At 48.6% G+C, this 26,786-nt stretch overlaps 1 protein-coding gene across 2 annotated transcripts in view; it reads left to right on the forward strand.

Moving 5' to 3' along the window:
• DSCAML1 (DS cell adhesion molecule like 1) overlaps positions 1-26,786 on the forward strand; it is a 341,244-nt gene that overhangs the window by 277,514 nt on the left and 36,944 nt on the right. For both annotated transcript variants that reach the window (XM_046017937.1, XM_046017938.1), the window contains exons 12-16: positions 3,604-3,803; positions 4,434-4,530; positions 5,172-5,300; positions 22,958-23,125; positions 24,630-24,700. In XM_046017937.1, the coding sequence (XP_045873893.1) occupies positions 3,604-3,803; positions 4,434-4,530; positions 5,172-5,300; positions 22,958-23,125; positions 24,630-24,700 (665 nt within the window). The remainder of the gene's footprint in view (positions 1-3,603; positions 3,804-4,433; positions 4,531-5,171; positions 5,301-22,957; positions 23,126-24,629; positions 24,701-26,786) is intronic.

Here is a 26,786-nt window from a genome sequence, read left to right on the forward strand (position 1 = left end):
TGCATGGTGTTCACTGCAGTAACAGTGGGGAAGGGAAACCTACCCTAGGCCCTAGGTGTTGTTACTCAGAGCTGAAGGACCAGGTGGGATCTCTGGAGTCCCCCTTGTGTCTGGTTGCCCTCATGTCTGTCTCTTTGAACAAACACGATTGGGAAGACTTCCTGATGTGGGACTGACATGTACGGATGCACAGGTTGTGCACTGCTCAAAGGTGCCTAGCCTAAGGGGCAAGTGGAGTCTGAAACCCAGTTCCTACTGCATTGGCCAAACTATGGCTCTTGACACCAGGTTGCATCCAACCAGAGGGGGGTCTTTATCATTCACACATGTGCCCTGCACAGGCTAGCACAACCCTTCCTAGAGAGCAGAAGAGGTATGTGCCCCAAGTTTCTTGCTCTGGTGTGGAGACTTGAAGTCCTCCTTCCAGAGAAAGACTCTTCCTTTCTCTCTTCCTCAGGCCTCTGACCTCTGCTGACACTTGACCCTGTTCCCAACCCACCCCCACACACGCACATATACACACACACACACTCCTCTGCATGGACATCCCCCAACTCTTCCATGGTCTCACCAGCATCTCAGAAGCAGAACTCCTCTTCCCCAGGAAGGCCTCAGGGCTTGGCCCACCCGGGGGTCCCTGACCTCCATCTCTGACCATTCACAGCCCCCATGCCCCTGCCCCCACTCCCCTGCATTTCAGTCCTCCAGAACATAAATGGAGGCATCTGCAATGCAAGTCCGACGTGTTGATGTAAAATCTTACTCTATATTCTACCCAGGTTTATACGAGTGAATTATGCAAATCTTTGATGGAAAATATTCCTCCACACATCCTTGAAAGTGTAAAACCTTAGTCAATAATTCATACTCTGACTGCAGGCTTTTTCTTCATTATAACTTGCACCTCGTTATTTGTCTTTCACATTTTATTGTATATCCTGGTGTAATGCTGTGCATTATAAAATTTATCTGCTTCATTATTTGATGAGCTGGGGCCAAGGATTGGCTGAGAGGCTGGTGCAGGGGCCAGAGGGCCAGGGCTGCCCTTGGCATCGAGTTCCGTATGACAGCAGGCCGACGAGATGTCTGGCTGCACAGTGTGACTTCAGGCACGCCAGACACCGCCCTTCATCCCCCACACCTGCCCCAGATGTTTCCTCACCCAGCGTCGGGCATCTCAGGACGCATCGTTATGGCTGCATGGCATCTTTGTCCTCGGGAGCCAGGTGACCCAGGAGAGTTTGCTGGGAAGAACTTTGTCTGAGTAGGTCCTTATAGCTGGAGGGGAGAGAAATCCTGAGAACACTGGGAGGGTAAGAAACGGTTAGCCACTGAAGCAGAGCAGGGACAGTGTGCCTCCGAGGGGAGCCGGGAGCTGGCTGCACAGAGGAGACGGGAAGCTTTCTTGCACGGTTGCCCAAGCAGGCCGATGGAGATGGGGTCTGGGAGCTGGGTCTCTGCTCTGCAGAATTCAGTGTGAGGAGGCGTCCTCTCACCACTGTGGATGGGGGCTGGAAGGTGGGATGGTGTCTGCTTCTTACACTCTGACAGTCAAGCACTGCCCAGCCCAGCGTGTGGGCTCCAGGTTGGCTAACAGGCCCTCCTGCGAGGTCAGAGCCACCGAATACTTTGAGAGGCAGGTTTTCCCAGGAAAGTAGTGAGGAAAATGCAAGGGCAAGGACAGTCTTCCAGGTGCATCAGACCCCTCATCTCTCTGAGGTCTGCCTCTGCTCGAGCAGGTCTCACTGGTTAGGGTATACCCTTCCTTCCCCCCTGATGCCCCGCTGTGTCTGGCATGCATTTCCCAGCCTCGTACTTACCCTTCTGTGCGGGAATTGCTAGAATTGCTAGACTTGTCTGTTCTCACTGCTACTGTGAAACTCCTTGAGATCTGATGTGTCCTATTCACTTAGAACTCAACACAAGGCCTGGCCCATAATAGGTTCCCCCAAAATGCTTATAAAATGGCTGGAAGGTGCCTTCCCAGATAGTCCTCAGTCACAGTCATCTCTCCTAATACCTCTGTGCAGCGCTCTTCAGATCTTCCTCTTCGTGTTGCTCATGCAAGTGTCTCGCTCCCCTTCCCTTCTCCCCCTCCTGCCCATCCTCCCAGGCAAGGACTCTGTCTCACATCATGTGTGTCCCTCCCCACCCCAAGCCTGGCACAGTGCCATGGAATGACTTAGGCGATCGATGCATATTTGTCGAACTGGATGGAGGAGAATGGGGGCGGGGTTTCACGGGCAGCCAAGATCGTCATCTTTCCCTCTGCCCCTCTGCTCCTCCTGCTGCTGGCCAAGGTGCTCAGGCCCCGAAGAGGGTCAAGATCTAGATGCTTCTTTTCAGGGCGGAAGGAGGGGGTCTCCTGATGGCCAGCTGGGGCCTTGGTTCCTTCATGATGATTTTCGCAGGTCAGCAGCGAGGGGTGGCGGTGGGGAGAGTCACAGACCGGTTAGCACTGCTGGAGGGACCTTGATCACAGAGATGCTCGCCAGGCTTTTCAGTTGTGTTTTGTTCGGAAGAACAGGGGAGTTTCTCGGCGGTTCAAAAAGAGCCAACCAGGGGCGCCTGGGTGGCTCAGTGGATTAAGCCGCTGCCTTCGGCTCAGGTCATGATCTCAGGGTCCTGGGATCGAGCCCCGCATCGGGCTCTCTGCTCTGCAGGGAGCCTGCTTCCTCCTCTCTCTCTGCCTGCCTCTCTGCCTAGTTGTGATTTCTCTCTGTCAAATAAAGAAAAAAAAAAAAAAAAAAGAGCCAACCAGCCGAGCCAGAGCCATGGAGAGAGCCTGAGCGGTGAACACAAAGCAGAGGCCACTGTGCTTAGAGCAGGGCTCCTAACCCGGGACCCAGGGACCGCCCCCAAAGGAAGTCCATGAACCTGATTCAAGGAGTCCATGATGTGGGGTCAGAAAAGAGAGCACACCTTTTCTTCCACCAACTTATAACTGAGATGTAGTATTTCCTTTCGTTTTGAATATAAACGACAAAGCCCAGCAGTGGAAGTACCCGGGGCAGATCCACAGACATTTCCACACCGCAGTTCTAGTTTGTGTCTCCATATACCCTCCCTGCTCATGGCCGTTCCAGCCTCGCGCTACTGTAACCCAGCACTAGATCGCCTTGATAAAGAGTCACAAAATATATATATATATGGATCACAGACCGATACCCCTGGGGCAAATAATACATTATATGTGAATTTAAAAATTAAAAAAAAAAATATATATATATATAGATGTGGGAGATACTATATAAAAAGTTTGCTTTTGAAGGTTTTTAATATTTGTATCACCATATTTTGATAGATTTGGTTCCTTTGTAATTCTATGTAAGTTGTGTGTTTTAAAGCATTCTGGAGAGGGGTCCACGGAATAGGAGAATCCCTGGTGAAGAGAGAGGCCACTCTAGTCACGGGTGGGAGGGGGAAAGGGAGACAGGGGAGTGGGGCTTCCTATAGCATAGCCCCACAATTTTGAGACCTTATCCCTGAAGGCGCTCCGTGGGGAGGGGCCGCGGGGGCGGGGCCTCTGCACCGGGCACATGCCCCTCCCCCAGCCCAGCCTTCCCCTTAACTGGGGCCTCCTGCAACTCCTCCCCTTCCCAGTCCCAGCCATGATCACCTCCCACCCCAACACCACCATCGCCATCAAGGGTCACCCAAAGGAGCTCAACTGCACGGCACGGGGTGAGCGGCCCATCATCATCCGCTGGGAGAAGGGGGACACGGTCATCGACCCCGACCGAGTCATGCGGTACGCCATCGCCACCAAGGACAACGGCGACGAGGTTGTCTCCACGCTGAAGGTGAGCGACCATCCCCTGGTCTCAGGGGGACCCCAAATCTCAGAACGTGGGGTCCCACAGTTTTACATCTGTATCTAATGGAGGTAACTGGGGATCTGGGACCCCTCCCCCAACCCCAAAAGGTACCTTCCCTTTTCTGTCTATTCAGGAACCTCTGCCTTAGAACCTCCCTATGTCTCCTTCCTGACAACCCCACAGTCATTAAATGTGTGGAGCCCTCAGCCCTTCTCCCTTTTCTGGAACCCCTGCTCTCCATCCTCCCTCCCATCCTTAGCTCCCTCCTCCCTCCAGGACTCCTCAGTGCCTCCCCTTGTCCCAGGACCCTCGGCCATTCCCTCCTTCTCAAGACCCCTCAGCCCCTTTCCCCTCCCTCCTGGGACCCCTTAGCTCTTTTCCTTCTTCCTCCTGGACCCCCTCAGCCCCCTCATGCCTGGACTCTTCCAGCCTCCATCCCTGGAACTTTCTGGGAAGAGGAGCCTTTGACAAATCCCCTTCTGGGTCCCCCTCCCAGGAGAAGTGGCCTGGCTGATCCCCTCGAGAGAGGGCCCACTTCAGCAGACAAGTTCTAAAACACTCTCCCCATTTCCTCCCTCTCTCCCCGTCCTCCTGCCCCGGCTGGCCACCTCCCAGCTCAAGCCAGCTGACCGTGGGGACTCTGTGTTCTTCAGCTGCCATGCCATCAACTCATACGGGGAGGACCGGGGCTTGATCCAACTCACTGTGCAAGGTACCCTCACCTGCCCTACCGTTCCTGACCCCTTCCCCAGGGAGCCAGGTGCCCACCGCTAACTCCACCTCAAGATCAGGGGCATCACCCACTGTGGTGGAGGATGACGGGAAATGGCCCCTGGGAAGGGCCTTCCTCCACTCTTACTTCTGGCCAGAGTTGGGGCAATACGGGCCCTTCCAGGCACACTTTAGACAGCAAGGTTTACTCTGGCCACATCCCTGTAGAACACATTGCTGCTTCCAGAACTGGAGGCATCTGGGTTTGTGGGCTCAGACCCTGGAGAACGTGAGTGAGGGAAAGTCAAGCTGGGGAAATGTTGGGAGCTCTTCATGGAGGACAAACAGGCCATCAGGTCAGAGGAAATCCCTACAAGAGGGCTTGTCCCCCACCCCCAGGCCAAGGAAGACAGGGTAACAAAGAAGGAAAGCAAGCGCAGCCCCTTCTCAGGCTCTGAGCCCTGCTGCTGGGCCTCCCAGTCCCCCCTTGTCCAGACCCCAGGGTTCAGGACTCTTGGCTAGAGCATAGTTGTCACCAGTCCCCAGGGATACAGCTGAACCCTGGTCATCTCTGCAGGTAGGCAGGGGCCAGCCTCTCTGCTGCCATCCTCACTTCTGCTCCTTTCATCTGCCACTCCCCAGAGCCCCCTGACCCCCCTGAGCTGGAGATCCGAGAGGTAAAGGCTCGGAGCATGAACCTGCGCTGGACCCAGCGGTTCGACGGGAACAGCATCATCACGGGCTTTGACATCGAATACAAGAACAAATCAGGTAGGGTGAAGCCTCCACCCTCCATGGCCCTTGTGCCCTGGCCCTGCCTGTGCCCCTCTGGTGGGACAGTCCCTGAGCCTCCGAGCTGCCCAGCTAAGGCAAAGACGCCAGCACCACCAGCGTACGAGCTCCTGTGGCTCGTAAGGGAGGGGATCTGGTTGGGCTAAGAGTTCTGTGAGAGGAGCAGATGGACCTGCAATTGATGGGGAGGGAGGGTCAGCCCCTTCTTTCCAGGACTGTCCCTGGAGCAAGATCCACAAGGTGGTCTGACTTAAAAGCATGGAAAGGCCCAGAGCTAAGGGGCTATGGGCTGTGTCTGTGGGGTCAGAGACTTCATGGGTCTGGCCAGATCATCTGGGAACTCCTGGTTTGGGATGATGAGATGTGTGGGGGTCAGAGAGCTGGTCTTTGCTGGTCTCTCGGGGATAGAAAAGCCTAAATCTAAGTTTTGCCCTCCCGGTAGCCCTTCAGAGCCCTCCCCTGGGACCCTCGCTACCCCCCCCCCCCCCCCCATGAGGCTGCCTGTCACTGTGAGGCCCTGTGGAGCAGATCTCCAGGGAAATGGGTGCTCCATGGTCAGGTGGCAGGAATGGAAAGGAGGGGGCCTCAGAGGGGACAAGAGTGTCAGAGGGGACCAAGCCACAGAAGAGCTATAGAGGTTCGTGTTTGTGTCTGTGTGAATGTCTCTGGAAGCTCTGTGAGAATGGGTCACAGGAGTTCCCCCTGAGAGGGCATCTGGGGGACCCTGATGTGGGAGTGAGGGGAAACCCCACTCCTCGTTCCGGATGCTTTTGTACCTTTGAATTCACATAAGCCTATATAAGCTTTTCAAAACAACTTAGAAATCAAATTCCAAAAAGGAGTCTGGAGCACTCAGCCCTCCCCAGGCCCCCTTCTGCCACCAACTCCAGCTCATTTTCCAGGTCTTAGGGTAGATCCAAGATTCTGTCTCTCCCGAGGCCTTCCAGACCCTTCCTCTGGTCCTTAGCCCAGCACGTGGCCAGTGGCTGGCTGGGTGTCCGCTCCTCCAGAGGTACCAAGTCCCGGTCCCTGCTGTCTTCCCAGCACCTGGTGCACGGCCCACCCCGTGATAGGCATTCAGGAGAGGACAGTTGAGTATGTCCAAGTGAGACACGGCAAAGCAGACCCCTTGAGAAGCAGCTCTGTCCAGGTCCCTGGGTCCGTCGCCTCCGATACGTGGTTCTACAGGATTCTACAAGGTTCTACATCTCTGATACAGAGTTCTACAGCTACCCTCAGAAGCATATGGTCTGGCTGCGGAGGAAAGTCAGGTGGCAGCCAGCCACCCAGGAGTCCACCCTGAGTGCAGGGGAGTGGCGAGAGGAGGGGCTGCCATTCACAGGGGCATCAGGGAAGCATCTCTTGTCCCTGTAGATGCCGCATTGAGAGCTAGGACTTGGGGACTGAGAGGTGATGGGCCTGGATTCAAGGAAAGGGGAAGGGCCGAGCCCGAGTGGGGCTCTGCAGAGAGCTGTCCCGTCTAGCAGAGGCTCCTGGATACGGTTCAGAGTTAATGTGTTCTAGGGCCAGGTTGGGAGGCAGCCTCTGGGCTGAGCTTTTACCTTGTTGGGGAAGGTCACTGAGAGCTCCCAGAGAGAGAATTGGGTACCGTGGTGCCCTGGAAAGATCCATCCAGTGTCCATGGAAGAATGGGTATTTGGGAAGTGAGACACGGGCAGAGACACAGGGCCCAGAGGGGAGAGGAGGCTGACCGTGTCCATCTCACATCTCACAGCTTCCTGAGGCTGGCCCCAGAGCTACACAGGAAGGGGCAGGTCTGCAGGCCCACATCCCCGTGTGGCGGTGGGCGCTCCATCTCCCTGCAGCTTGCCGTGGCTGGCGGGAGCGGATGCCTGGGTTGTCACTCGCACCTCTGCCCCCCTGCTCCCTGTAACTGCCTCCCTGCCCTCCTCCCGCATGCTGCTCCAAGCCCACTCGCCCCCATGGACCACGCTCTAATGTGTGCAGACCTTTCCTGGGGCACCTTGGAGCCAGGCAAAGCTGAGAAGCTCACACATCTGGAGAGCGGGGCTGGAGAGGCAGGCAGGACAGACGCTATTTTCAGGGCCATCCGTGTCTTCCCCAGCCTCCTCTGGCTCTCCTGCAATGAACAATTACCATACCTGCCCCCAGAGCTGGGGGTACCAGGATGGGTGAGCAGAGTGGAGGGAGGGGTAATGAAGACTCCTCCTTCATTAAAGGCTTTGCATCTGTAAAAACAAATAATAAATCACGGGATCAAGAGCACAGAGCCACTGGCAGGTCCTTTCCCCTGTCTTTGGGTTGGAGTACTCCAGACCCTCCCACCCCAGTGGGCATCTGTCCCCTATCCCAGTGGGTGCTGAGCAAACGGAGTTCCGTGGGAGTGGCAGGGAGCCATGCCTGGTGCCAGGCAGAAGACATGAGCATAACCCAGCTTCCTCGTCTGCAGCGCGGGAGTGGTGGTGCCCACCTGAGGGACTGTTTTGAGGATTAAAGAGAAAACATCCAGCCCAGGGCTATAGCAGACCTTTCATAAATGTGAGGTCCTCGCTCCCGTCGAACTCCCACACCTCATGTGGCAATTTCTAGTCCTATGGGGCTTGCAGGCTGAGACAGATGTCTGTCAGTCAGCAACATGGACTGAGCGCCAGTAGTTTTCTTGCAGAATCATGCAGCCGCCATGTGGTAGGGGGAGAAAAAGAAGCAGGAGGCAGAGTGTTGCCTTTGGAGCTTCTAGAGCATTTGGAATGAGAACATACACTGTGTACACACGCACGGGCACACGCATGCGCACGCACACACACGCCTTCAGAACCATTACAAAGCACTGTCTGATCGATTGCAACCCACCACAGACTATATTACGTGATCAATGAAAAAGACAACCCAGGGAACAGATGGGTGACTCAGAGGAAGAAGGGGGCTGGGCATGTGTGCACACACATGTGTGTGTGTCTCTGTCTCTCTGTGTGTATGTGTAAATAGATCTTCTTCCACACGTGGAGTAGCAGAACAATAACAATTCTCAAAGCAGGAGACTTGGGTGCACCCAGTGACGGAGCTGTGTGATCGTCAGCAAGCCACTTTGGACATCTCTTTATCGAGCAAAGGGGGCCAATAGCATGTCATTCTCAGGGTGGTTGTAAGGGTTAAGGGAGCGTGAGGACTTATGTGGAAGTGCTTAGCACAGAGCCTGGCACATTCCTAACTCTCCACGGGTGCCCGTCCCGTGCCTCTCTTCTCCCTCCCTCTTTCTTCCTCCTGCCCCGAACCACACCCATGCTGGGTCCGGACCAGCTGCTCCCGACCCCCTTCTTTGCCACAGTTTTGTCTTTGCCAGATTTTCTGCTGTGTTGCTCGTCATGCTAATTTTCCAAGGGAAATTACCAAGTCTGCCCTTTCTAAACCATCCCGCTCACGCTGACTTCTCCTGGCCCCAGGCAGCAGAGTAATAATACATGAATGCTGAATGATAAATAGCACCGTCCACACAAATCTATCAGATGGCGCGGTGCAGCTTTAAAAATGCAGACACTACATTTCGCTTCTGTTCCCCAAGCAAGGAGCAGGGATGGGTTCATCGAGGATGGCCCTCCGAGCCCGGAAGGCAGCCTCATGGTGCAAGCTGCTGGCCACTGTGGGGTGAGCCTGCCTGGTGTCCTGTGTCGTTCTGTGTGAGCCGGAGTGTGGCTGTTGGAAAGACTGGTATTGGGATGTTGTGAGCTGTTGTGACCCAGAGAACCTCCTCTTGGTCCTGCAGAGAGATTGCCTTTGGGAGCAGAGGGGCACTTAGGGCCGTGATACAAGGAGGAAGTCAGATGCAAGATGGATTGTTTCCCAAGCGCGGGCAGCTAAACCCTCCAGATGTGGCTTTTGTCTGAGCTGTTCCCCCTCTACAGCAAATGAGTCTCCTAAAAAAAACCAGAGGCTCCAGGTCCCCTGCCGACAAGCAGCCCACAGAGTAGAAGGCACTGACATCTCCCCAGCCGCTTCCTTATTTTTTTAAGAAGAATATTTTGCATCAGAAACCCTTTGATGAAGAAAGGGAGAGAGAGCCCTTAATGAAATATGTTAATCTGGGTAAGCCAGCCTCATATGAAAGGGAATATTAAAAGAGACAATATTCACCAAAGCTAGCTCAGTACTCTGAGAGAGCTGAAAAGGAAAGAGAAGAAAATAGGGCCCCTAATTTCAGCTATTTGGGGTCAGAGAGATGGCAGTGATCAAGTTTGGAAAATCAGCTAGAGGCCTTCAGATTTGACTCTGATGCATTAGACTGGGAGGGCTGTGGGGAGAGAGTTTTTGTGCCAGCATCAAAGATGATTTGGGAACACCAGGTCAAATCCACCTGCAAATGATGGGTTTTTATAAAAGGGGGGCCCCCTCCTGTGATTGGCAGCTGAGTGAGGCAAGGAAGGGGAAGGCAAAGCAAGGGTATTTATTGCGACTACAAAATGCAGAACTCCAAGTCCAAAGCAAAGGACAGAAAGGGGCTCTGATCCAACCAGCAGTGGGTTATAAGTGCCCAGGACATGCCAAGTGAGGGAGACGGGCAAAGATTTAGACATGGCTGCTGCCTTCAGGGAGCTTAGCATCTCCTTGGGCATTTGCTGCTGAAACCATGAGCCCCAGACAACAGAGAATGCCGTAAATGCTGTAGGAGTTCAGAGGAAAAGAGTGGTAAAAGATAAAGCCAGAAAGGTATACACAAGCCAGATGTTGCGGGGCCTGGGGTCATGTAAAGAAATTTTGTTGTTACCCCAAGAGCAAGGAAAAACTGTTGTAGAGTTTTATGCAAGGGGATGGCAGTACCAGATTTGTGTTAGAGGAGACCACTGTCAATGCCAAAATAGTGTTTGGCCTGTAAGAAGTGCTTGATCATATTTGTGGGATGAATGACAGCTGCAGTGTGGAGAACAGATGGAAGGGGGCACAGAGCGGGTTCTGGGAGGCTGGCTAGTTAGGATGTTATTTTCCTGGTCCAAGTGAGAGATGACAGTGGCTTGGCCTGGGGCAGGGATAGAGATGGAGAGAAATGGAGAGATTCAAAAGATACATGGAACATGAAAGCTACACGGAACATGAAAGCTATAAGACTTTATAGAGAGAAGAGTCCAGAATAACACCTAGCATCCAATTTCCTGAGATAGGGACCCCGGGAAGGTGATGGGTTTATAGGATGTATGGTCAAGACTTCCCCCTTGGACATGTTGACTATGGACGCCTTTGAAACATCCAAGAGGAGATGTCAAAGAAACAGGTGGCTATAAAAATCTGGAGTTCATAGGAGACATCCAGCTGGGCACAAACCTTTGAGTTATCTGTGTATAGATGGAAAGAGAAGCCAAGTGTGGGGAAAGTCTATGAAGTGAGAGAAAAAGAACCTAAGGTGGAGCCTAGAAGAACTCCATCTACCCATTAATGGGAGGGTAAGGGAGATGCATCTGGAAAGAAGAGAGAAAAAAATAGTCCAAAATATAAGAGAAAAACCAGAGAGTCTTTTATCAGGGAAGCCAAGGAAAGAGTGTTTGAAGAGGAAGGGAGAGGTTCAAGTATTGAACACTTGAGACGCCAAGTGAGAAATCAGTCTTGGTGACATGGGGTCACCTATACCATGGAGACATAAGGCTGATATCCATGAGGAGGTCCGAGGAGTAAATGGCGAGTGTTTACATTGTCCAGACCACACCTGATGCATCACAGATGTTTGGTAAATATTAGCACTTCTCCACTAAAGTCAGCTGGTGTGCTCCACCCCCACACTCCCCCGTGGCCCTGCTGAAGCCAGCAGGTGCATGTAGTCCTCACTGGGGACGGCCCTAGAGCACCTAGGTCTAGTGCCTAAGCGGGCTTGTGTTTCTGGGCCCCATGGATCTGAAACAATCAGAGAGAAAATTGTTGGCAGGCTGTCACCCCCAGGATACTGCACAGACAGCAGACTGAAACACAACCCAGTCTGCCTGTGCGAAACACCTCTTTTCCTCTCCTGGAGATTCAGCCTGAGGGATAGGCTTCAGGTCACATCCAGAGATTACCAAAATGGTCTAAAGGAATGTGGGCTGGAGGAAGGCCACCTTTGTGCTTTCCCTTGGCCTCACTATAGTTCACCAGTACATTCCAGAAAGGAGTTCAGACATTTGTCTGGAGCCTTGATTTTTTGCAGCTGTTGCCAAGAGGACACCTCCAGATGGTCTGCTCTAGAGGTCAGCAGGGTTTGTGATTATGGTCCCATAAGACATTATGTATCTGTATACTTTAAAAGCTGCTGTCCGAGAGTCTGGCTTCCAATCAGCTTCAAAGTCAGCAGGTGCTACGATCCCTCCCTCTGAAACACTGACAGGTCTTGGCACACCATCAACAACTGGGACCCCATCATGAATAAACTTTGCTTAGACAATCACAAAGGTTCAAGAGACAACAAGCAAGGGCTAGGGCAAAGAGAAACAATCTGGTTCATCTCCAACACAAGACCCCTTCAAGACAGGAAGCAGTGGCCATTTTACTTAATACATACAAATAAACATGAAGAGTTAAGCAAGATGAAGAAACAGAGATATATATTCCAAATGAAAGAACAAATGAAAGATATAACCGCGGGGGAAAAAAAAGAAACTTACTGGAGGTAAATAACTTATCTCATAAAGAGTTCAGAATAATGGTCATCAAGATGCTCATAGAACTTAGAAGAAGAATGGATGAGCACAGTGAAGACTTCAACAAAGACAAAAAAATATTTTTAAAGTACCAAACAGAAGCCACAGAGCTGAATAACACACTAGAGGCGTTCAACAGAAGACTAGACAAAGCAGAATAAAAGACCAGTGACCTGGAAGACAGGGCAGTGTAACTCTCCCAAACAGAGCAGCAAAAAAATAAAAGAATTTATAAAAGTGAAGACAGCTTAAGGGACCTGTGGAACAGTAGCAAGCAGAGTAACACTTACATTATAGGCCTCCTCAAGAGGAGATAAATGGGGGTGCCTCGGTGGCTCAGTGGGTTAAGCCTCTGCCTTTGGCTCAGGTCATGATCTCAGGGTCCTGGGATCAAGTCCTGCATTGGGCTCTCTGCACAGCGGGGATCCTGCTTCCTCCTCTCTCTCTCTCTCTCTCTCTCTCTCTCTCTCTCTCTCTCTGCCTGCCTCTCTGCCTACTTGTGATCTCTCTGTCAAATAAATAAATAATCTTCTTTTTTTAAAAAAAGGAAATAAATGGGCAGAAAACTTAATTGAAGTGATAATGGCTGAAAACTTCCCTAACCTGGGTAGGGAAACAGACATCCAGATCCGGACAGCCCAGAGAGGTCCAGAGAAGATCAACCCAAAGAGACCCACACCAAGACGCATTATAATTAAAATGTCAAAAATTAAAGATAAAGGGAAAATCTTTAAGACAGCAAGAGAAAAACAACTTGTTATGTACAAGGGAAACCCCATAAGACTATCAGCAGATTTCTCAGAAACTTTGCGGATGAAAAGCAAGCAGCATGACCAAGTCAAAGTGTCAAAAAAAAAAAATCCAACCAGAATACTCTGCAGGGCAAGGTCATCATTCAGAATTGAAGGAGAGATGAAGAGTTACCCAGACAAGCAAAAGCTAAATGAGTTGCTCACCACTAGACTAGTCTTACAACAAATGCTAAAGGACTTCTTCAAGGTGAAGAGAAGGGGCACTAATTAGTAACAAGAAAACATATGAAAGTAAAAAATCTCACGGGTAAAGGTAAACATACAGTAAATGTCGTGGATTAATCACTTATAATGGTAGTATGAAGTCTAAAAGACAAAAGTAGTAAAAATACCTCTAACTACGGTAATTAGTTAAGGGATACCCAGACACACAACGCAAGAGATCCTGAGAAAAGAATTTAAGACATCACTAAAGACAGTCACCGAATGAGAAGTGAAGAGCAAAAGAAGGAACGGAGAGAAAGTACGGAACAGGTGGAAAACAATTACTAAGTGGCAATAAGATCACATTTATCAATAATTGTGGGCATACCTGGGAGATGTTGGTGGTTCAGATAACCAAGGTAAAGCAGGGCGTACAAAAGTTATGCATATAGCATGCTGTAGTCTTTTGAGTGTGCAAGAACGTTATGTTTTTAAAAAACAATGTATTGTAGGGGCGCCTGGGTGGCTCAGTGGGCTAAAGCCTCTGCCTTCAGCTCAGGTCATGATCCAGGGTTCTGGGATCGAGCCCTGCATCGGGCTCTCTGCTCAACGGGGAGCCTGCTTCCCCCTCTCGCTCTCTGCCTGCCTCTCTGCCTACTTGTGATCTCTGTCTGTCAAATACATAAATAAAATCTTAAAAAACAAAACAAAACAATTGTTTAAAAAAAAGTGCTAATCATCATCTGAACTTTCAGCTAGTCATAATCTTTTTGTTGGTGGAGGGTCCTGTCTCGGTGTTGACGACTGCTGACTCAGCACGGTGAGGGTTGCTGAAGGCTGGAGTGACTATGGCAGGCCCTTAAAATAAGACAACAGTGAGGTTTTCCACATCAATCAACTCTTCCTTCCACAGTTTCTCTGTAGTATGCGATGGTATTTGATAGCATTTTACCCGCAGTAGAACTTCTTTCAGAATTGGAGTCAGTCCTCTCAAACCTGCCACTGCTTGATCAACTAAGTTAATGTAATATTCTAAATCCTTTGTGGTCGCGGCGGCAATCCTCCCAGCATCTCCCCCAGGCGTAGAGTGTAGACACCACTTTCTGTGCTCGTCCGTGAGAAGCAGCCCCTCACCCGTTCAGGTTTATCACGAGACTATAGCAACTCGTCCCATCTCCAGGCTCCACTTCTGACTCGAGTTCTCTTGCTGTTTCTGCCACATTTGCAGCTACTTCCTCCTCTGAAGTCTCGGGCCCCTCAAAGTCTACATGAGGGTTGCAGTCAAATTCTTCCCAACTCCTCTTAATGTTGGTATTTTCACCTCTTCCCATGAATCATGAATGTTCTTAATGACTCCTAGAACAGTAAACCGTTTCTGGAAGATCTTCTATTTACTGTGCTCGGATCCATCAAAGGAATCACTATCTACGGCATCTATAGCCTTATGAGATGTATTTCTTAAAATAACAAGACTCGAAAGTCGAAATAATTCCTCGATCCACGGGCTTTAGAATGGATGTTGTATTCACAGGCATGAAAATGACATTCATTGTCCATCTCCCTCAGACCTCTTGTCAGGTGCATTGTCAATGAACAGCAATATTTTGAAATAAATCTTTTTTCTGAGCAGTAAGTCTCAACAGTGGGCTTAAAATATTCAGCAAACCCTGTTATAAACAGATGTACCAGCGTCCGTGTTTTGTTGTTCCATTTATAGAGCTCAGGCAGAGTCAACTTAGCATAATTCTTTTTTTTTTTTCTTATTAAAAAAATGGGCTACACACCCAAGGTGGAGCCCAACAAGGGACTTGAACTCACAACTCTGAGATCAAGACCTGAGCTGAGAGCAAGAGCTGGGCACTTAACCAACTCAGCCACCTAGGAACCCCTAGCATAATTCTTGGGGGCCCAGGATTGGGGAGTGTTAAATGAGCAGTGGTTTCAACTTAAAGTCACCAGCTACATTAGCCCCTGACCAGAGAGTCTTCCTGTCCTTTGAAGCTTTTTTTTTTAAATTTCATTTATTTATTTGGCAGACAAAGATCACAAGTAGACAGAGAGGCAGGCAGAGAGAGGAGGAAGCAGGCTCCTTGCTGAGCAGAGAGCCCGATGCGGGGCTCCATCCCAGGACCCTGGGACCATGACCTGAGCCGAAGGCAGAGCCTTTAACCCACTGAGCCACCCAGGTGCACCCCTTTGAAGCTTTGAAGCAGGGCACTGACTTCCCCTCTCTAGCTATGAAAGTCCTAGATGGCATCTTCCAGTAGGTCGACTATCTGAGCTAGGTCTTCTGGAAAACTCGCTGCAGCTTCTACATTAGCCCTTCCTGCTTTACCTTGCATGTCTAGGTTACAGAGATGGCTTCTTTCCTTAAACCTCATGATCCAAACTCTACAAGCTTGAGATTTTTCTTCTGTAGCTTCCCCACCTCCCTCAGCCTTCAAAGAATTGAATAAACAAGAATAACAAGTGCTGGCAAGGATGTGAAGGGGGAAAAAAGGGAACTTTCTTATACTGTTCGTGGGACTGTAAATTGCTGCAGCCGCTGTGGAAAACAGTACGGAGTTTTCTCGAAAAATTGAAAGTGGCATTATTATATGATTCAGCAATCCCACTTCTTAGGTATTTATCCAAAGAAAACAAAAATACTAATTTGAAAATACACAGGCACCCCATGTTTATTGCTGCGTTATTTACGATAGCCGAGAAGGAAGTCTGTCAGTAAATGAGTGGATGAAGAAATTGTGGGGGGGACACACACATATACATCACAAACACAATGGAACAAAACTCAGCCATAAAAGATAGTGAGATCTTGCCGTCTGCAACACCATGGATGGACGTGGGAGGTATTATGCTAAGTGGAATAGGTCAGACAGAAAAAGACAAATACCACGTGATTTCATTTATACACAGAATTTGAAAACAAAACAAGGAAAGCCATAATAAACCTCATGGATGCAGGGAACTAACTGGTGGTTATTGGAGGGAATGGGTTCTGAGGGCGGATGAAATGGGTGAAGGACATCAGGGGGTACACATTTCCAGTCATAAAATAAATAAACCATGGGAATGTAATGTACAGTATGGTGACCGTAGACCACAATATCGTATCGCATGTTTGAAAGTTGCTAAGAGACTAAGTGTTGAGGGTTCTCATCATAAAAAGAAAAATTTGGGGGCGCTGGGGTGGCTCAGTCAGTTGAGCATCTGACTCTTTTTTTTTAATTTAATTTCTTTTCAGTGTAACAGAATTCATTGTTTATGCACCACACCCAGTGCTCCATGCAATACGTGCCCTCCTGAATACCCACCACCAGACTCCCCCAACCTCTCACCCCCGCCCCTTCAAAACCCTCAGATTGTTTTTCAGAGTCCATAGTCTCTCATGGTTCCTCTCCTCCAATTTCCCTCAACTCCCTTCTCCTCTCCATCTCCCCATGTCCTCCGTGTTATTTCTTGTGCTCTACAAATAAGTGAAACCATATGATAATTGACCTTCTCAGCTTGACTTATTTCACTCAGCATAATCTCCTCCAGTCCCATCCATGTTGATACAAAAGTTGGGTATTCATCCTTTCTGATGGAGGCATAATACTCCATAGTGTATATGGACCACATCTTCCTTATCCATTCGTCTGTTGAAGGGCATCTTGTTTCTTTCCACAGTTTGGTGACCATGGCCATTGCTGCTATGAACATTGGGGTACGGATGGCCCTTCTTTTCACTACATCTGTATCTTTGGGGTAAATACCCAGTAGTGCAATTGCAGGATCATAGGGAAGCTCTATTTTTAATTTCTTAAGGAATCTCCACACTATTCTCCAAATTGACTGCACCAACTTGCATTCCCACTAACAGTGTAAGAGGGTTGCCCTTTCTCCACATCCTCTCCAACACATGTTGTTTCCTGTCTTGCTAATTTTGGCCATTCTAACTGGTGTCAGGTGGTATCTCAATGTGGTTTTGATTTGAATCTTCCTGATGGCTAGTGATGATGAAGATTTTTTTCATGTGTCTGATCGCCATTTGTATGTCTTCATTGGAGAAGTGTCTGTTCATGTCTTCTGCCCATTTTTTTGACATTATTTGTTTTGTGTGTGTTGAGTTTGAGAAGTTCTTTATAGATCCTGGATATCAGCCTTTTGTCTGTACTGTCATTTGCAAATATCTTCTCCCATTCCGTGGGTTGCCTCTTCGTTTTGTTGACTGTTTCCTTGAGCATCTGACTCTTGATCTATGCTCAGGGCTTGATCTCACAGCTGTGAGTTCAAGCCCCATGTTGGCTCCATGCTGGGTGTGGAGCCTACATTTAAAAAAAAGAAAGAAAAAATAGAAAAGAAAAGAAAAAAGAAAAAGAAAGAAAGAAAGAAAAGGAAGGAAAAAAAACTTTGTGACTCTGTATGGTGACAGATAGTAGCTAGACTTAAAATAGTGATCACTGCACAACATATGTAAATATCAAATCATTACGCCATATACCTGAGACTAATATATGTTATATGTCAATTACACCTCAAGAAAAGAAAATTGTATGAGGTAAATAGATATATTAAACTCCTTTACTGTTGAGGAACTGGGGCCTATAGACTTGAAACTTCTTTATTTTTAAAGATTTAGTTTTTTGAGAGAGAGAGAGAGCATGAGTGGGGAAGGGGCAAAGGCAGAAAGAGAGAGGAAGAAGCAGACTCCCCACAGAGCATGGAGCCCAACACAGGGCTCGATCCTCGGACCCTGAGACTTGAAATTTCCAACTTAATTCCTACAAAGAAAAAGGAAATCTCAAAGTGCAACAGAGGATTTGATTTTCTCGTTTTAAGGAGGTGCATTGTGTCGCAATGAAATCTCTGAGTCTGAACTCTGGAGGGTCCTGTCCGAAGCCTCCATAGGATTGGAAGTGACTCAGGAGAACATGCATGGTATCTGTCTCCAGTGTTCCTGGGATTTCTAAACCAAATCCCACTATCTCAACTGTGTACCTCTCCAGTTCTTACACGAGGCAACACAGAATTCTAAAAATGACTTAGCGTCGAATTCCTTGGAAGCGTGCATAGACTTTCCCAGGCCCCCATGAACGATGGAATGGCAGCCAGATCAGGCTGGCCCACACAGTCCAAGGGGTTTGGGAGCCTGAGTGTGAATGTGACGGGAGACCACTGACTGAGCAGAAGGAGATGCCCGGAGGGTTTAAGAGACAATAAAATTTGGGCAGATGTCCTTCTTTGGCAGCAGCAGAAAACTTAGGTGTCTCAAAAATCATTTCCATTTGGGGCGCCTGGGTGGCTCAGTGGGTTAAGCCACTGCCTTCGGCTCAGGTCATGATCTCGGGGTCCTGGGATTGAGTCCCGCATCGGGCTCTCTGCTCGGCAGGGAGCCTGCTTCCCTCTCTCTCTCTCTCTGCCTGCCTCTCTATCTACTTGTGATCTCTCTATCAAATAAATAAATAAATAAATCTTTAAAAAAAAATCATTTCCATTAAAACAGACCTTTCCAAACTGTATTTTAAGGTCTGGCTTCCTCTGTGACCCTTGGCCCACTCCCACGCACCTGGGTGTTTGGTTCCTGTTTCCTTTCTCCTCACATTCTTGGGCTCCTTCTTTTGCTCCAAAAAGGTGACCAGGTTTGGCTTAGAGACAGAAAGTCCTGTTTATTAGAGGAAACAGAGTTTGGCTGGGGATTCTCCAATCTCCAGTGGAATGTTGTGCACTGTAAGAAGGTGAGAAGAGAGGACATTGTGGGATATTAGACTATTCTAGGATGTGATTTCCCAAAACACTGTTTCCTGACGGCACCTTTACTGTTGCTAGGACAGTGAACATTTCAGATCCTGAGTTCCACTCCTAAGTGTTACTGGGTCAGAAAGAAGGTGTGGAAACTGGATGTTAAGACAGAAGCAACACTGTGTGATACCACCGAATTTCTAGAATTACCACTAATCTTGAGTAAGGGATGCAGGTTACCTCAGGAAAGACGAAGCTTCAAGTTACGATGAAACATCACAAAGTCTTCCCTTTCTATGCCAACAAAGTCCCAGTATGTCCTTGAAAGCAGGAATCTGAAACTCTGTCGTAGGAAGCTGAAGCTCCCAGGAGACCTTTCACAAATAATGGAGCCAAACCCAGACAGTGGACTGAGCCACGGAGGCCGGGTTCCTGTAAGCTCTCCAGTATGGCATCCCTATCATCCCACTCGTCATAGGACACCTCTATGGCCACGTCCCTGAATGGCAGCAGTCCCTGGGGTTCAGAACAGGTTACCAGGTGGCCATGGACAGAGACCATCCTTTGACCCAAGATGAGACAGGAGACTTAGAAGAACTTGTTGGGAGTTCAGAAAGTGTCCTGAAATATCCAATAAGATCATTTTTTACACAGTAATATCCTCTAACCCTGAGGAAAGAAGATGACACACAGTCCACAAAAATCACTGTGGGGACTCCACTGTTCTGGAAGATAAATTATAAAATTAAGGCCTCAACACAGGCATACATGTTTCTGAGTATTATATTTATATCCTATAGGATAAATGGTGTGTATTTCTGAGATGGGAAAGTTATGGTGAGTTAGAAGTGTATTCAAATTTTAATGCATAGGGAACACACTAGGGACCTTGAAAACATCCAGATTCTTATCTTTTTTTTAAGACGTTCTTTATTTATTTGACAGAGAGAGCGACAGTGAGAGAGGGAACACAAGCAGGAGGAGTGGGAGAGGGAGAAGCAGGCTTCCCACCAAGCAGGGAGCCCGATGCAGGGCTCAATCCCAGGACCCTGGGAACATGACTCAAGCCGAAGGCAGATGCTTAACGACTGAGCCACCCAGACGCCCCCAAAACACCCAGATTCTATCTAGCTTAGGAGTTCTGGGATGGGATCTGAGTTTCCTCATTTTTAACCAATGAGGCCAATGTCTCTGGTCCAGTGAAAGTTATATAGAATTCACAGGCCTAATAGATCGTGAACATAGCAACAACAAACCTTTTTGAAAATCTACTATATACCACATATCTCTCTACCAGTTTTTTATATATTAATGCATGAACCACATAAATAATCTGAGAATAATAATATTATCCTTCCTGTTTTATGAGAATATTTTGTCAAATATCCAGTAAATGGTAAAGCCCGGGTTTTACTCCAATGTGTCTTAAGTAGAATTTATCTGAAAAGAACATACAGACCAATGCACAGAGACAGCCTTAATGAATGTCTGTAGCAGTTTCCATTAACTGAGAAGAATAATAGAAACACGTTAAGATGGTAACAAGAAAGAATGAATCAAATAATGTTAACATTTTATGTACATAGACATATGTAAAAATAGGAACAAGGTACACACTAAAAGTGATAGAGAAGAAAATTTTCCTGTCCGTGAGATCAAGATTATTCTCAATTGTGTAAATCTTATCAATCTATTTTTAGATGATGTTCTTTGCATTTTGCAAACACACTGGGGAGATGAGCACCTTGAGATAAAATATGTTAGAGCAGTTTTCCTGAATCTTCCTTTTCTTTGAAAATGTGTATCTTGTGTGCTGAGTGGTAGTTTAGAAACTTAACACACTTGACATACATTAATAACACAATTCTTGTAGGCTTTTCTTGAAAATACAAAGAAGCAATAAAGAAGAGTATGTCTGTGACACGAGGCCTGATGGATTAAAACCCCAGCTTGCAAAAGCTAACGTTTCCACGTAAACAAAAGTGACAGACTTCATTTTGCAAAACAAACCACAAGCAAAGAAAACGAAGAAGAAAATGTGATGGTTTATTCACATCTCTTAGTGAAGCCCTCCCAGACCCTCTTTTTTTTTTTAAGATTTTATTTATTTATTTGACAGAGAGACATCACAAGTAGAGAGAGAGGCAGGCAGAGAGAGAGAGAGAGAGGGAAGCAGGCTCCCCGCTGAGCAGAGAGCCTGATGCGGGACTCGATCCCAGGACCCCGAGATCATGAACTGAACCAAAGGCAGCGGCTTAACCCACTGAGCCACCCAGGCGCCCCCACCCCCAGACCCTCTTAATGACAGAGGGGGAAATAGTAACTTTGTAGTAAGTGGGGGAAGCAGACAAGAACACCTAGGCTACGTGATCAAGGTCAGCATCCCCTGTAATGGGACATATTGGTACCCAGAGACTCGAGTACATGAAGGGACACGTTATCCCTACTGTAATACTGGTAAAAAGAAGCGAGGAAAAAATAATCTGAACCTATCATGAAGAAAATATCCGTTTTATGTCAATTTCAATCCACAACACCTCCCATGGTCCGTAACTCACAAGTCTTTCTTACCCATACAGAGAACAAGTCTCTTTTAAACAAGTGTGTCTAGCCCCTCGGTGTTCTGATACGTGGGGTGGGCCTCCTGCCTCTGCCTGCCCTCATCAAAAATGAACTCACTGACTTGTGATTACTGCCCGTCTCCTGTAAACACGGGCAAATCAAGTACGATGACTTGTGTGCGCTGGCATGGGCTCCCGGATGCCACAGAGAGAAGTGGACGCCTGCCACCACATTGCTCGTCCATTCCCTCCCAAACCAAAGAGGTGCCCATGGCAGGTAGGAGCCCACATATTCGCAGCTCTGGCTTAACCTGCCAGCCACAGAGTGACTCTCCGGGTGGTTGGGGTGTTTTAAAAGACAAGGAGAAAATAATGTGTTTCCGAGCCTCCGCAGCCTGCCATTTGAGACTTTGGCTCATAAAACCAAAGAATTAAATGCAAAACTGCAGATGGGGAGCTGGGCCCGTGCCCTTCACAGATGCTGAGACTATGCAGCTAAAAGTGGTGTTTTGAAAACCATCAAGACCTCAATTAACCAGAATCTGAAGGCAGGGTGTAGTCTCTTCTGGTGAACTAATTTTTCAGGTTTAAGCCTTTTAAAAAAAAAAAAAAAGGAAAAAAAAGTCTTCTTAACAATTTTTCTAGAATATGCTTGCCTCCTCTCCTGTTCTAAGGACGAAACAGCAGTGAATGCAGTTTAATCTTTTCTACTGAGAATTTTCAGGATCCTCTACTGTGGATTTAAAAGGCATGGAAAATTAGGCTGAATAGTGACATCAGGACATGCCCCCAAGAAAAGTTTTAAGCCCTACTATCGGCTTGTTTCCTTGTGCTCTGCCTTTTTTTTTTTTTCTTTTCAACGCGAAGTGCCAATAAAGTAATCTAGTTATGAATTCTGGGTTTGGAAGATCCTAGCCGAGGTATTGCTGTAACTGCAGGCCCTTCCCATTTTTTGTGGGAATCTCCCAGTAGTTCCACAGCAAAAAATACAGCAAATGAATGACTGGATTCCTCTGGAAATGAAGAATGTTTCCTGCCATAGTATTCCTGAGTGGCATTTATCTGGTATTTTTCCCCTATTCTACAATGTTGTTAAACAGCCCTGGAATGGGCTGCCAGTCCCCTTCGATGAATCAGGAGCATGCACACCTCTCTGTTGGCTCCTGACCCTGAACACTCATCATCCTCCTGCCGGTATGAGAAAGAGGGTAGGGATTGGGCTGGGGACTCCGGCCCTTGGTCTGTCCCCTCAAAGACCAAGTAACACTCAGGACCACCACCCCACAAGTGCACAAGGAAAGGAGACATGGAGGCATATACGGGAGGAAAAAGGGGGCAAAGCCTTGGCTTCACTCTTGGCACTGGGAGGATAGGGATCTCATGGTTACAGCAGGTCACTGAGGTGGTGTGGGAGACCAGGAGGAAGGACACTGGCTAATCACACCCTTAGGGGGAGTAAGCAAATGGGGATCTTGGAAAGGGTCTTGGGAAACATCTCTTCGGACCCCTGTCTGAGGCTTGAACTCACAAGCTGGCCCAGGGCAGAGGAGAGCCAGGGCATTTGCAGCTCACATTCTCAGGCCTCCCTTGGTCACTTTGATCTTCATGGAACAAAATCCTTGTACTCTTTGTGAAGTTGTTAAAGCCTGTGCCTTCTTGCTGCTATCTATGTAGAGCTGGACTTCTTCTGTGTCCCACAGTGGGCTGGGAAGGGGTTGTGGGGTTTTCCTGGCTATGGTTTGAAATGGGTGCTCTCTCTCCAGATTCCTGGGACTTCAAGCAATCCACACGCAACATCTCTCCCACCATCAACCAGGCCAACATCGTGGACTTGCACCCAGCATCTGTGTACAGCATCCGCATGTACTCCTTCAACAAGATTGGCCGTAGCGAGCCAAGCAAAGAGCTCACCATCAGCACCGAGGAGGCTGGTGAGTACCTGGCCTTGTGGCTCTTTCCCATGGGCCTGGGGATCAGGGCCATCGGAGGCCTGCACCCACCCTGTCCACCGATGGTGGGCTTGCAATACAAGAGGGAAGGAGAGATCCGAAGGTATTTATCTGTGTTTACCTCTGGCTCATTGGAGGCTTTTCTGTTTGACCTTTTCCAGGTGCAGCTGTAGATGCTGGGCGTTGGGGAGCTGTCCATGGTTCTTTCTCACTCCCCCAACCCCAGCCTGTCTAGAAAGGACAAATACGCTAGATCTGTGAAAGGCAGAGTACTAGTGCCCTGTATTAATTTCCATGACCTTTGTCTTGGATTTTGTCTGAAAGTTTAAACAAGCTTTCTCTCCCTATAGTTTCTCCTCCTACTGCAAAATATAAAAAAATACCAAAAGTACATATAGTATGTGCAGCTTTACAAATAATAATAAAGTAAAAACTAGTATAACCTCCACTCACTATCAATCGCCAGCATGCCAGGGGTCCTCCCTACGCCCCTTCCCAACCAGAGCCGCCTGTTCCTCCCCACGAAGGAACCAGTAGCCCTTCTCGCTTTTCTTTTTTATAGTGCCACTACAGCGTGTATACACATAAAGCATATAGTTTAGTTTTGCCTATTTTCCAGTGGCATAGCTACATGAAGTTATTCTCAACATATTCTTCTGTGCCTTCCTTATTTTGATCAATAGTATTTTTGTGAGTTTCACCATTTGTGCATTTTCAGTGCTGCGTAGTATTCCTTGCCTTGGTTATACCATCGCCTCTTGGTCCATTTTAATGGAGATGGACATTTGAGTGGTTGACGGTTTTGGAGCTGTGAACATTTTTTTTAAAAAAATGTTTATTTGACAGAGAGAGATCACAAGTAGGCAGAGAGACAGACAGAGAGAGAGGAAAGCAGGCTGCCCGCTGAGCAGAGAGCCCGATGCGGGGCTCCATCCCAGGACCCTGGGATCATGACCCGAGCCGAAGGCAGAGGCTTTAACCCACTGAGCCACCCAGGTGCCCCGAGCTGTGAACATTTTTGTGCTTGTACACCTACAGAGGTTTGCAGGTTCTCTACGGAAACTAAGTAGTTGCAGAATTAGTCATCAGATGAGCACGCTTCTAACTTTAACCAAGAATGCCAAAATATCTTCCAAAGTATTGAGCCAGTTTGCTTTCCAATGGCCGGTAAATGTAAGAATTCCTGCCACGACACACCCTTACCTACACATGAGACTATCAGACTTTTTAAAATTCGTTGCCAATCTGCTAGATATATAGTAATATCTCATTGTCATTGTTTGCTGTCTTCAGCAAATCGTGGAGAAAGGGGAGGCACTGTAAGCCCTGTGGTTGTTTCAGGGGGCTCAATCAAAGATTCTCTGCTTTTGTGTATGAGCTTTACCTCTGTTCCCTAGCAGTCCTCCAGCTCAGGAGGATGAGAGTAAGGACCTAGGACTCTTTTCTTCCAAGATTTGACTTGTAATGTTGTTTCTCCGTACACCAGCTCCCGATGGACCCCCCATGGATGTCACCTTGCAGCCAGTAACCTCACAGAGCATCCAAGTGACCTGGAAGGTAAGCGAGATCAAAAGCATTTCCCCACTAACTGCCTCCATGACTGCTCCCTCCTCAACCCAGGAATGAAGCCGCATTTCCCCACTAACTGCCTCCATGACTGCTCCCTCCTCAACCCAGGAATGAAGCCCCAGCAAGCTTGCTGGTCTCTAGTCTCTTAGAATTCTCATGCCTGTGTTTTGCTAAATGGGTGAAATCAGAGGGAAGGAAAGACAGGAGGATAAAGGGTTGGGTCCCCCCACCAATCCCTACTCCCTCTGTACCTAGGCAGGCCAGTAGCTGGGATGAGATGAAGAACTTGGCATTGCCAAGGAGAAGGAAATGATTTTTCTACCACACTGGCCTCTCTTCCCAACTCTGCATGTTGTAATAGGTCAGGAGTTGGATTTGATTTTGTACAAAGTTCAAGGGGCCCTTGTGAATAATGGGAGAAGACAGGACAGGGTCTTCCCCTTGTCTTGGTCCTGTGACTGGAGCTGGGTGGTATGGTGATATGACCCCCCATCTTCTCCCAGTGAGACCGCACACAGGAGTCTTGGTGTTTTCAGGCCTCAGTTTCCTCTTCGAGAAAACCAGAGTGAAAATAACTGCCGTCCCTTCCTCTGGGGGCGGATGAGCCGCAAAAAACAGACCAGTCTCTTCAGCAGCCACTGCACAGTCGTAGAGACCTAAGAATTCTACAGGGTGTCTGAGGACCTTATCACTTAAGAAAACTCCTAGGGGCGCCTGGGTGGCTCAGCCATTAAGTGTTCAGCTCAGGTCATGGGACTCTGGGTCCTGGGATCAAGCCCTGCATCAGGCTCCCTGTTCAGCAGGAAGCCTGCTTTTCCCTCTCTCACTCCCCCTGCTTGTGTTCCCTCTCTCACTGTGTCTCTCTCTGTCAAGTCAATAAAAATCTAGAAAGAGAGAGAGAGAGGAAGGAAGGAAGGAAGGAAGAAAAACTTCTAGAGGAGGTCCCACAGCAGGGCAGAGAAACAGATCAGAATAATGTGGAGCAGGACAATAAACCCTGTCCTGGGACACTCTGGCCCTGGGCATATGAGGGCCTCCAGCCCTGACAGTGGCATGTTGCACTCAGCTTACAGGCTTCCGGTATTTTACTACACTAACCCTCTCTTCCTGGAGGGCACCCGGAAGAGGTATTTGTATCACTATCCATCAGAGGAGGTCACAGCAGAAAGATGCAAGGTGACTTGCCCACAACCATTCAGGTAGTGAGAGAGGCAGAACTTACATGTACGTGGTCCAGGGACCACTGGGTGACTCTGTCAGTTAAGCGTCTGCTGTCGGCTCAAGTCATGATCTCAGGGTCCTGGGATCGAATCCCACATCGGGCTCCCAGCTCAGCAAGGAGCCTGCTTCTCCCTCTCCTACTACCCCTGCTAGGTGGTCCGGAGCCCCAGTCTACTGCAAGGAGTTCAGGAAGAGAGAGCTTTCTTAGGGCTCATACATGTTTTTCTTCTTGGAGTTTTTCCATCTCAACGGTGAGGCTTGGGGCATGGGCGATGGCTTGCCCACATCTGGGACCAGACCTTCAAGCTCTTTTTCTGGCTCTAACTTCTGATGGGAAAAGATCAGACACTCAGTCCTCCTCTGGACCTTCCACAAAAGGGCTTAGTGATATTTTCTTTAAAGGGACTACCGTCTTGGGGCACCTGGGTGGCTCAGTCGGTTAAGCATCTGTCTTTAGCTCAGGTCATGATCCCAGGGTCCTGGGATGGAGCCCCACATTGGGCTTCCTGCTCAGTAGGGAGCCTGCTTCTCTCCCTCTCTCTCAAATAAATAAACAAAACCTTAAAAAAAAAAAAAAAAGCACACTCCACAAATGTGTGCATGCATGCACACACACACGCACAGCAGTGCCTGGTTCCTTCCTTCCCTAGAGAAATGACCAGGATGGAAATGGATCACAGGCTGGGCAGTTGGTCGTTCCTGGGAACCAGCCCACCTAGCAGATGCCCAGAGCCACGGTTCCCCTTTAGGTTCAGATCTGGGCTCCAGGGCTTCCCTCAGAAAGTGGGGGTGAAGTCTAGAATCTAACCCCAAGTCTGTCTGCATCCTGGTTCTGGACCCACGTCCCAGCAAT

Source organism: Meles meles, chromosome 8 (genome assembly GCF_922984935.1).
Source record: "Meles meles chromosome 8, mMelMel3.1 paternal haplotype, whole genome shotgun sequence".
NCBI classification, from domain to species: Eukaryota; Metazoa; Chordata; class Mammalia; order Carnivora; family Mustelidae; genus Meles; species Meles meles.